The 12,364-nt window shown below is 40.2% G+C and overlaps 1 protein-coding gene across 2 annotated transcripts in view; it reads left to right on the top strand.

The window, feature by feature from the left end:
* ey (eyeless) overlaps positions 1-6,834 on the top strand; it is a 63,359-nt gene extending 56,525 nt beyond the window's left edge. For both annotated transcript variants that reach the window (XM_043213343.2, XM_043213342.2), the window contains 2 exons: positions 4,476-4,866; positions 6,148-6,834. In XM_043213343.2, the coding sequence (XP_043069278.1) occupies positions 4,476-4,866; positions 6,148-6,730 (974 nt within the window). In that variant the 3' untranslated portion in view covers positions 6,731-6,834. The remainder of the gene's footprint in view (positions 1-4,475; positions 4,867-6,147) is intronic.
* Positions 6,835-12,364: the final 5,530 nt, after the last annotated feature.

The raw sequence follows: 12,364 nt of genomic DNA, 5'->3' as shown, positions 1-12,364 counted from the left end.
CCGTAACGACCGCAGTTCCAACACTCCACATTTTTCATGTCTTTCTTATGCTTGGGCTTTTCCTTTTCGGCACGCAACGAGTACAATTTCTGTTCCGCTCTATTTGCTATTTTTTCTCCCACTTTTTGTCGTTCTCCCTCTTCCAGCAACTTAATTTTTATAAAACTCAAGGAAGGAAAAAATCACGCGTCTCCATAGCAACTACGAAATTTTTGTACGAATTACATAGACTGGACAACAAAATTATTACAATCATTTCATCTGGGACTGATTGATCTTGTAATTTCTCGATGACGTCACTGAAATTACCCAAATGCAATGCGATACTGTCTGACTCTAACATCTTCATATGACAACAACTGTTAAAAAAACTGTATGTTAAGCGCTGGTCCACTAGGCATGTGAACACTAGCCAGATTTTCCAAGCTTCCATTGATGACTTGCAAAGCTTCACATAATTAATCTGGGACGGCTTTATACACAACAAAATACTCGCGAAAGCCTTTTCGTCCTTGTTATCAAAATTTGCCTGCTCTGCAACCGTTCCACTTTAGTTTTAAATTTCACGACCAGCAGACTTTTCATCCGCACTGCCCACGAACTATAATTGTCACTATCAAGTTTTTCTATTAAGTATTGCGAACTCATCTTTTTTATCTTTTTTATACCCTTGCAGAGGGTATTATAATTTTGGTCAAAAGTGTGCAACGCAGTGAAGGAGACATCTCCGACCCTATATATATATTCTTGATCAGGATCACCTCCTGAGTTGATATGAGCATGTCCGTCTGTCTGTCCGTCTGTCTCTCCGTCTGTCTGTTTCTACGCGAACTAGTCTCTCAGTTTTAAAGCTATCGACTTGAAACTTTGCACACACCCTTCTTTCCTTTGCACGCAATATATAAGTCGGAACGGCCCGGATCGGCCGATTATATCCTATAGCTGCCATATAACTGATTGATCGGAAATGGTATAACTTCGGTGTTTTTAGAGTTAGAGAGTTCAAATTTTACATGAACGCAAAATAATACGACATGCCAAATTTCGTAAGGATCGGCCGACTATATCCTATAGCTGCGATATAACGGAACAATCGGAAATGACCCAACTTTCGTGTTTTTGAAGATAGAAAGCTGGAACTTGGTACAGATTATATTTTTGGTCAGTTTATCCGACCTACTGAATTTCATAACGATCGGCCGACTATATCTTATAGCTGTCATATAACTGAACGATCAGAAATGGTTTTTGGTAGAAATACCAACTTTGGTATGTTTGAAGATAGAAGTTTGGGACTTTTTTTAGATTTTGTATTGTAATAAATTGGATTATATATTCATATTCCCATAAGGAGCGGCCAACTATATCCGATGTTTGCGATATGTATCCGGTTTTAACTGCAAGGGTATATACACTTCGGCTCCGCCCGAAGTTAGCTTTCCTTTCTTGTTTTTTTATCGTATAATCTTTTCGACTATTACGCAGTATTTTTTTTGGCTGGCCTGGGCCCATAACCTATTCGGTTTGACGATTTATTAGAGACCCAGACAGACCCAGAACTTAATGAAGAAATAGAATTCGTTACTCGTTACTTTAGTGTATAACACAAGAGGAATAAGATATACTGTGGTGCATATGCAAATATTTTCAACATATAATATATATTTTGTAGAAAAATATGGTATATATATATATTTTGTAGAAAAATATATATATATTTTTTTTTTTGTCAAAATCGCCTAGCAGAACGTTTTTATTTCACGAGCAAATGCACAACCAAAATTTGTTTAATGATATACAAATATACTCACTTCAGAGGCATCATTTGTTTTACATTTGAATTAACTATTGAAATTGGATTTTTTTTATGTACAAATCTTAAAAGCATATGGTTCCGTGAAACTCATTTCCAGAAATATTAAAAAACAGCACACAGTTAGTAGTGTCAATTCTTAAAGTCAGCTGTCGCAGCCTAAAAAACGTGCGTGTAATACCAATATATACCAATATACCAATAAATATACGTGAAAAATAGTAATATTTTATGATTGCTTTCGTTTCTATCAAGAATACCAAACAATATGTGGAAGCTAGATATGTATACAAAAGTACACCACCAATTTTTTCAGAAATATAATTTGTACCAAGTATCAAACTTCTATCTTTAAAAACACCAAAGTTGTGTAATTTTTTTATAGTTCACTTATGCTCCAACTTCTACCTCGAGTCCGATTCGGCTGAAATTTCGACAGTAACGGTCTACGAGAATGTACAGCTAGATAGTAAATTTCTCTTGTGTTAGAGACGCTATCGGCGGGGGAGGCTAAGTACTTATCGGACTGCCTTCGTAATAGTTGGTTGACTATTGTTAAGTATCATTCCCTTAAATGAGAACTTAGAAAACTTATCAATAGACATAATATGGTAACAAAATATTCCCCGGTTTTTGAGAAAATGTCGACGTATATCATTTCACGAACACGAGTAGGCTATTTTCCTTCTCGCAAACTAGTCATTTTACTCTATCTTCGGCTGGTATATTTCCTATTTTCGGAAAATTATAGTTGAATAAAATTCCTGGGCTGCGATTGATTTATGTGATTTATTTATGTGATTTATGATCAATGACCATTACTTTCATTTGCTTCTCCCTCATAACTATATTTGTCACCTAAGATGGTTACGAAATAGCCTTACCGAGTTGTCTTGAAACGGCAGTTCGCAGTGAGAGGCTGATGGTCAGTGTAGCTGTTGATTTCTATTTTCCCGTTGTGATTTCTATTTTCCCGTCCTCCGTTGTGACGGAGGGTTTCCAACTGCACGGTTTAGGTTATGGTTGCTGTTTTCATGGCCGCCTCCCAAAGTTCTCCAAAATGGGTAGAACGTGAAGGAACAAAACACCGGTCAATTGTCTCAACCAGACAGAAATCCTGAAGGGATGATTGATGCTCGCTGCTGCCTGAGCCGTTGCCTGGTGCAAAAGGGCTCGTAGTTGAACTCTTGACCAGCTCCAGATGCACAGCTTGAGTAGTAAAGCATATAAACTCGCTATTGTAGCATTTTATGGGATTCTTATTCCGGACTTCCGGCTTAATTGGCCTACACAAGTCAACGCCGGTCATCAACACGTTTCCTCGGAAGATCCGCTACGATATGCTCCAAAATTCGCGATAAAACCCTTACATGCAGCTCAACCGCGGGCTTCTTAATCACAATGGCAAGAGGCCATTCAGTTTTCAAACCATAGAGCGGATTCAGAAAGCTCAGTGGGAAGAGCTCCTCTGGACAATATATCATCTGGATAAGCGGCCGTTGAACATATCGCCACTCTATATTTAAGTGAGCTTTTAAATGACAGTAATGCGATTGGCGACGAAGATGTCGAAGCGAGCCGGCTTATCCTGTATCCAATAGAGTGCAAGAGAATAATCACACCACCAATAATAATCTAATTTAATCTCCTAAGTTACCCACCTCAGTCATTAGTCTGGCCAACAGCTCAGCAGAAGAAAACTTCAGCTTCGGGATGGTCAAAGTGGTGTCGCCCCTATACGAAACTTTGACCACAATAATCGGCTCTGCTTCTTTAAAACGATGTATATACACGCTCCAAAAGCATCAATGCTCGCAACACAAAATCCGTAAACATCCACGTTCCCTGTTGCTGGTTTTGTTCTTCGGTTCTTTCGGATCCTCTATTTCGCATGTTTCGAGATCTACTTGTTCCACGTTTTCTTGACATTACTTACTGTACAAAACACTCATAAACAGAATTAATGTATTTACTTAATGTTGAAGGATTTTTGCCCCAGTTTAAATTGAGTTAAAATGCCAAGAAAGCGTGAGTTTGTCAGTGTGATAAGGTAGTAACTCACTTTATATGCGATTTTTGGTATGTCGAACAGGATTTAAGAGGATGATAAACAGATGTTGGCGGACTTAATACGTAAAAAAATTTCATGAGAATCGAATTTCAAGATGGATTAAAGGAAATGCTATCGACTCAGGAGATAATTTTGATCAAGAATAATTGTATGAACATTAAAGGGGTCTTCTTCACTACCAGCCCACTCTTGATAAAAAAATATAAAACCTTTAAGAATGGTATGATAACCCATATAGAATCAAAAGGCTGTGTTGTAAACGAGAATATTTAAAACCTATAAAATTTAAAGTCAGATATTAAACAAATTATTTTAAGATTAACTCTTATTGCGCTTATATGACTTATATTATATACTTTTATAATATTAAGATATATTATATTATTATATTATATATTATATATTATATATTATATATTATATATTATATATTATATATTATATATTATATATTATATATTATATATTATATATTATATATTATATATTATATATTATATATTATATATTATATATTATATATTATATATTATATATTATATATACTTTTATAATATATCAACATAACTATAAAAATGTTTGTACTTATAGGTAAAATTAATGAGATAGCTTCGTTGAGCCCGCTTTCGGTCCCTGTTACTGATACTACAGTTGAAGGTGAAATCACTGCTGCTATGGAGGACAACGATAGTCCTACATCCACACTACAACTATCAGTTGTTAGTAAGTCTAAGATGAATGATAGTCGGACTACTGACGACAGCCGCAATGTCTGTTCTCCTTGCCCTAATGGTAGTTCTATTCAGCAAAATACACATCAGCATCAGATCACTGTTTCATCTCATCCTCAATCTCATGCGCACACCCGTCTTTCTGCGATCTCGCCACGCCTTAGTTTTAATAGTGGAACTCCGGTAGGATTTAACAGTGCCATGTACTCAAGTATGCATCATACGACTCTGTCAATGTCGGAAAGTTACGGGTAAGATTGAAATAAAAAACGTTTCATATAGTATAATCAAAAACACTTGTTACCAGAGCTTGCAAAAAACTGTTGACCATTTCAATGTAAAAAAAAAAAACGATTAGGACGTAACATTTTTTTTTTTTTTTGTGTTATTGATATAAGAATGTTCTGCTCAGAGCGAAGAGGCATGCTTTTCTTGTAACTCACTAAAAATAACTACCAAGACAGAGCCAGAATAATTCATTGCTAATAATACATTTTGTTATGCGGTTCCATTTGTGGTGGCTTGATTGACTTAGAAAGTTTCTTAAACTCCGAGTTTAGTGACCACCAACTCCAAGTGACCCCTAAGTGTTTCATTATTTCAGCCTCTTTTCAACACCGCAAATGGCATGTAGGCGCCAGTACAGGGAAGAGTTTTAAAAGAGAAAAAGTTTTAAAGACAAATTAAAGCCAAAGCTGAACTCTGTGGCTAATTTATATTCGACTTCGAATTATAGACTTTGATTTTATGTATAAGGTACAATGTTCAGTAATCTCCTAACTACTTCAACAATTTTCATAATTTCTTAATGTAATTGGTCTCGTTTAATTCAGGATTAACAATATTGAAGTGTGTCAAAAATGATACATTTTCCTGTAAGTTTTACAGAAAAATGGCGTCAAAATTCGCGAAATACGACAAAAATGCAAAATTATTAGTTTCTTGTGTACAAATTTTATCCTTTTTGTTTAAAAAAATTAAAGGCAAACTTTTATTTTTATTTTATATAGTATTTTTGTTTTTTAGCACAACATAAAACTATTGAAAAAAATCGGAACTTTAATATCGGTTTAAAATTACGAGTTCAGGAATTTTTAAGCTTAAAGGTTTGGTGGATATATTCGACCTGATGAACAATTCCTACTGTGTCTCTTTAAAAGTTCCAAATCCCTGTTACACTGTGTTATTGGAGAACAGATTCGGTCTACTAAGTTTCATAAGAATTCGTCAACTATAGCTTCTAAAGCTTTCATGTAACTAAACCAAGTCTATTGTTTTTGAAGACCAAATCTTCGGACTCTTGTCGAAATTTGTGTTGAAAGAAATTGATTTTTAACTGATAATAAATACTTGTACTTGTAATACTTGTATATACTTGTACTGTTTAATAACTTTATCTTATATTATTGATATTTATGTAATACTAACTGCTAGGATTTTTCAACTTCGGCTAGCCCTGAAAATTTTTGTTTGTCATATTTTTTAAAATTTTGTGAAACAGTAACATTTTAACATACTATTTTTTTTCTTAGATCGGTCACTCCAGTGTCAAGCTTTAATCATTCGTCGATTGGACCCTTGGCTTCACCATCACCAATGTCACAGCAAGGAAATATGACTCCACCTACTCTTTACCCTTGTCATATGACATTGCGTCCCCCGCCAATTGCGGCACACCATATAACTAATGATGAAAACAGCCTTGCAAGCGGTAATGGTTCGTCACATCCGACTAGTCTAGGCGCCAACAATAGTGCCATAGGATATGAAGTCCTCTCCGCTTACGGCTTGCCACCCCCACCAGTACCGTCGAGTAGTTCTTCTGGTTCCAATTTTTCCCCTTCAATCTCTGCTGGAGCAGCCTGCACTTCTCATCAATCTTTGGAATCACGTCACTCGACCTGCACCTCAAATTCATTACATCTGGGAGGTGGCAGCAGTGCCATATATGCTACTGAAACGATTTCGCCGCCTGTCCCTTCCTACACTCATATGGGCTACAACTATGCAACATCTACAAGCAATGTACCCACATCGGGCATCGCAAGTTCACCACACGGAGGTTCTGGAAAGCAACAGTTTTTTGCTTCATGTTTTTATTCTCCATGGGTATAGACTAGATTAGATAATTAATTATTATTAATGCTTAAAAGCTTGTAAGCTGCTATAAAAAGATTATATAAAATAGAATTAACATATCTCACAATAATAAAACAGTTTTTCAAAAAATTATATGTATTTATCAAAAAGTTCGGTAATGAAATTCAACTTTTAGTTTTAAAAATTTGGTGTATACAAAATATATTTAAATAAAAACAAAAAGTTATAAATAATCTTCTTTTAAATGAAATGTTTCATTTAATTAAATCAATTATAATTAATAATGTAATTTCTACGTAGTAGCACAGCACCCACCTTTTCAGAAGTTGAAAATTAAAGAAAGAAAATTATCTTTATCGGGCAAGGACGTTAGGGTTATGTCTAAGGCAGTGGTCGGCACCCAATACATTAATATGATTTTAACCATAACTTGACATTCACTCTCTCTCTCTCAGAGCTGGAGACTTACTTTCTTTTGATTTTGTTTTCGGTTGACTTTTTGAATTATCTCACAAAGTCAAACGGTCCTGGAAAGAACAGAGCAATTGGGAACAGAAAATATTGCTCGTCATTTGAGCGAGAGCAAAATTTTCATACGAACAAAGCAAACGGTTGCTCTCAAACTTTTTGATCAAAGACTCATTAAACAACACTTATTTTGAGACCCTAGTAATAGGTTAACACTTATTTGCAAGCTATTATTTTTATGCATTAGTATTAGTAACGAATAGCAGAAAGTAGGCTGTAAGCATGACGTTTCTCACATTTATTCTGTGTGTGTAGCAGAGCTCGGGCAGGGAAATTTCCTATGCCCGCGGAATAGGGCCGTGCCGACCGAGATAATTTCTACCTTATAGGGTTCACCGCTACGGTGAAAAGAAGCGAGAGGGTACACCTTCTTGTTGGGTGCCCCTTCTGACGAATCTTTTTGTGTAGCCTTGACAGTCCTATTAACCAGAAAGTTCACGATTTGATGGTCCTTTCCCACATAGTTTCGTCAGAACATTGCTTAGTGCGCATAGTTAAATGTTGCTGAAAGTGTTATATGTCGAGAAAAGCTATGATAAGTTTTTTCATTATGCTTGAGCGCTCTTTAAGAATCATATCTACCCTTTCAAAATCCAAAGCCAGAAATTTTCAAAGCCCCAAGAAAACCAACTAGGTCAAAAATTCCAAAATCCCTGCAAACAATATCACACCACAGCCACCAGACTATCCCCCAAACGTAAAAATCTCGAAACACTCTGGAGCCCCCAAAGGAGAATTCCCGAAAACAAAATAAAAAAAAAGAAATACAATACCAGCCTCCCTGGTAATCGATAGAGCTCTAGAACATAAAAAACACAGCTCAATCTGCATGGCTTAGGAAAATCTTATCCCATTCAGCCACAACCCTAGGCTACCTTAACAAGGAAGGTGACATTTGGACAACTACAAGTATAAAATTTTGAAATAGGTTCGAATCATGGTTTGCATTTACTACTCCGCACCAGCGAGATGCATAGAAATATTGCTCTGCTATTGGTTTTCGTAGCTTGGAGCAGAGCAAAGCAGACAACTTTCATTTTTCTGCTACGGCTCCGCTCCCGATCTCGAAAAAAGTGACAGCGGTAGCAATAGCAATACGAAAAACTACGGGAGTAGCGTAGCTTTTCAAACACTGGTCTGGATGCTTAAAAGAATGTTAGTTATTGGTGTGGATTGTCTGGATAGTAAATTGATAGGTAAGGTAAGGTAAGGTTGAGGCGGCGATGAGGGGCCGGTTCTGACCCCCATCCACTTGAGCCGCTAGGGCTCCTTGTGATACCGCACAGGCAAGGATCCTACAAAAGGACCTCTCCCTTCCCACTACTTATGTGCCCAAGGGTGCTCTATCCTTCATGAAACGGCTCGCGGTCCCATCCAGATTTACGGATGAAAGCTACGAGTCTGTGTGGAGCGACCTCCGCGAGGTCTGTAAGGTCTGTAAGTATTGCTGCGCCCAAGAATTTGAGTCGGATGCGCCCCAGCGCAGGGCATTGACACAGGAGGTGTGCAACTGTCTCTTCCTCTTCTTCGTCTCCACAGCTCCTGCAGTAGTCATAATGTGGCACCGCTAGTCTAGCCGCGTGTGCTCCTATTAACCAATGTCCCGTAATGGCCTTGATCGCCAGACTATAGTCCTGCCTATTTAGGGCGGTAAGCATCATTGACCTCTTCCTAGATCCGATGGGCCATATCATGCGGGAGTTCCTGCCGTTTTGGAGATTTCTCCATTTCCTCAGTGATGCGCGGTCAAAGTGATCCCTGCATTTTAGCCTACACGTAGCTAAGGGGATACCTACTGGTTCCTTCTCCGGTAGGAGAGGATTGGTAGTACCTGCTCTTGCTAGTTCGTCGGCGGCGCAATTACCCTCGTGGTCCCTATGCCCGGGCACCCATATGAGGTGTATGTCATGCTGCTCTGCCATCTCGTTAAGAGATCTGCGACAGTCATTCACTGTCCTGGAGTTGGATGAAAGACCGTCAAGGGCTTTGAGTGCCGCTTGACTGTCTGAGAAGATACAGATTGTGTCCTGATTTCCAATCAGTGCTGGGGATCTGAGTGCTTCTCCGATAGCTATTACTTCTGCTTGGAAAACACTACAGTGGTCGGGGAGTCTGAGGGCCTCATTTAAACACAGCTGTTCGCAATGGAAACCGCCTCCCACCTGGCCATTCAATTTTGAACCGTCTGTGTAGATATGGAGGGAACCGGCTGGTCCCGGGATTTGTGTGGCCCATTCCTCCCTTGTTGGAATGTAGACCTTGTATTTTAAGGTGGGATTATCGACAGGTACGCAGACCCCCTTGGCGTGCAGTGGTTTAGATCTAACTTGGTATGTCCGTAGTCAGTCCATTTCCATGTGCCCGTCTCTCGTAGCCTAATTGCCGATAGCGTGGCTATCTTGACCCCCATTATCTCTACTGGTAATAGGTCTAGTGCATCTAGTGCATCCGTCGGTGTGGTACGTAGGCTGCCTGTGATACAGACCTCCGCCATCCTTTGCGTTTTCCTAAGCTTCTCCCTGATTGTGGAGTTGGTGAGAGCAGGCCACCAGACCACCACTCCGTAGAAAAGGATGGGTCTTATGACCGCTGTATAAAGCCATCTTACTATTTTTGGGGACATTCCCCATTTAAGGCCAATGGCTTTCCTGCAAGTATAGAGCGCGATTGTAGCGTTGTTAGCTCTATCCATAGTGTTTGACTTCCAGTCCAGTTTCCTGTCTAGCGTAATCCCTAGTTACTTGGCGCTATCGCTAAGAGATAGTGTTTCTCCTAATAGTTTTGGAAGCCTTAAGTTTGGTATTTTGTACTTCCTGGTGAAGAGGACGAGCTCTGTTTTGGATGGGTTCACACCTAGTCCATTTCTAACTGCCCACGTTGAGAGGACCCTAAGTTTGTCCGTCATGCGGTCACATAGAGTCTGGGGAAATTTTCCAGAGAAGGCAATTGCGACATCATCCGCGTAAGCGATAACTTTGCAACCACCCCCTTCTAGGGATCGCAGTAGGCTATTAACCGCCACGTTCCAGAGTAGGGGTGAGAGTACGCCTCCTTGCGGGGTGCCTCTACTGACGTATCTATGAATAGATTCTCCTCCTAGTGACGCCTCAACAGTCCTGTTTACCAGGATCTGCTCTATAAGGCGTATGGATTGATCGTCTATTCCTAGTCCTGTCAGCGCATTGATTATCGAGCTTGGTAGGATAATGTTGAACGCACCTTCTATGTCTAGAAAAGCAATGAGTGCGTATTCCTTATCACTAAGTGCCTTTTCGACAAAAGTAGTGATTTCGTGGAGTGCCGTTTCCGTGGATCGGCCCTTCCTATACGCATGCTGTGATCCCGAGATATCATCTGGGTTGATAGTAAGATTAATATCAAAGTCTTCATCTAGCTTTCTTTGAGTTCGGACGTCTACTTTTTCGCTCATGTCGCCTCTCGTTTGCACCGAGTGCAGTGCAGAAGTTACTGCTACCCAACTTCGTGGGTGTGAGGCCGTTCGGTGCGCGTCGATCTGCCGGCGTGCCTATCACACCGCTTAAGTTGATTTGCCCTCGGAGGCTATAAAATTACTTATTAACATTCCGAACTTAATGTGGCAATGTGATAGCTGCGTCATTGGAAATGATTCGCATTCCAAAATTGATGAGCTAAATCATAAAGTTGTAGACCTGGAGTCCCGCTTCGAAAGCCTTAATGCCAAAGTTGACCTAGCCCTGGTAAATGGAGCGGCTGTGCCCGCTGGACGCGCCTCTTCGGCTGGGGTGCATGTTGTTGCTCCCCCTGCAATGCCCACCAGCACTGGGAGCATAATGGCTACTCTGGGGCAGGCCACAGCGGCTTCTAAGGGGGCTGTCCCGAAGAAGAAGCGGATCAACCCTAATAGGCGCATTGTGGGACAAGCACCCAGTTGCGCTCAACTTCAAGTGCTTCCCACCTTGAAATACCTTCATGTGGGTAAATTCGCGACTTCTACTCAACCGGATGCACTGTGCAAATTTGTCGCAGATAAGCTGAACGTGGAGCCCAATGATTTAGTCTGTGCTAGGCTGATCAAAAAGGATGCTGACATCAACGCCCTCAAGTTCGTCAATTTTAAATTGGGAGTTCCGGAGCAAAATTTCCCAACAGTCTTCAATGACGATTTTTGGCCTGTATCGGTAAAAGTCAGCCGGTTTGTTCATAGAGAGCCGGCTAAGGTTATTGACCTCCCGGCGATTCTACCATTACCGCATTCGCAATCTTCAAAAAACCCCCAGTAAGCGGCGCCGCTGGCGCCGTTACATCGTTTTCTTCTACATCGTCTCAAGCTGCAGTTCGTCACCCCGATTGCTCTCTGCTGCGCTACCAACAACAATCGGCGTGGGCGTTCATGGTAACGGCTGACGCTGTCTTCAATTCCTCCAATAATTGGCTTCGTTTGCTGATCGTTTTTCTTCAACAACAACAACTTTTTTCAAGGCGAGTTGTTTATTTCTTATCTTCACTTGTGGATGCCCAACAACAACAAGACGATGGTAATCGAGACGTTGGCAGCGCATCGCTTATCTTATCTCTTTTCGCTGGGCCACTCGCTGGTGCTTTCTTTTCGCCGATGGAAGATGTTTATTTACGTTTTGGACGTGTGGGAGGATCTTTGCTGCGTTCGAATGTGCCCGACTATGAAGGCTCAATGTTTGCACCTGGCACGGAATCTGCCTTGCTACTGGACTCTCGCAGGTCTACTGATGAGTCTAATGGAAATGTCTATGTGTCCTTGTCGGCTATTTTGCAAGCTATGCGTATTGGATATGCCTCCACATGCACCAGAACCAGGAGTGCACTTTCACCATCACCGCCTTGCCGTCCAATTCCCAGTTTGGACTGTAGCTACTCGTCGTCCTCGGACCCTAATAAAAGCCTAAAAGTTCTATTCCAAAATATATCGGGAATGAGAACCAAGACCCGGATGGTATTCCTCAATTCTTCTGCCTGCGATTTTGATGTAATCATCCTTGTGGAAACGTGGCTCAATGACAAATTCAGCTCTTCTGAGTTCTTCGAGCCTAATTTGTACCATGTATTTCGAAAGGACCGAGATGCATTCAGTACCCAGTGTGAGCGAGGTGGAGGTGTGATCAT

This window comes from Drosophila bipectinata, chromosome 4, assembly GCF_030179905.1.
Source record: "Drosophila bipectinata strain 14024-0381.07 chromosome 4, DbipHiC1v2, whole genome shotgun sequence".
NCBI classification, from domain to species: domain Eukaryota; kingdom Metazoa; phylum Arthropoda; class Insecta; order Diptera; family Drosophilidae; genus Drosophila; species Drosophila bipectinata.
The sequence above is the reverse complement of the archived record's forward strand: the minus strand, read 5'-3'. Positions and strand labels throughout refer to the sequence as shown.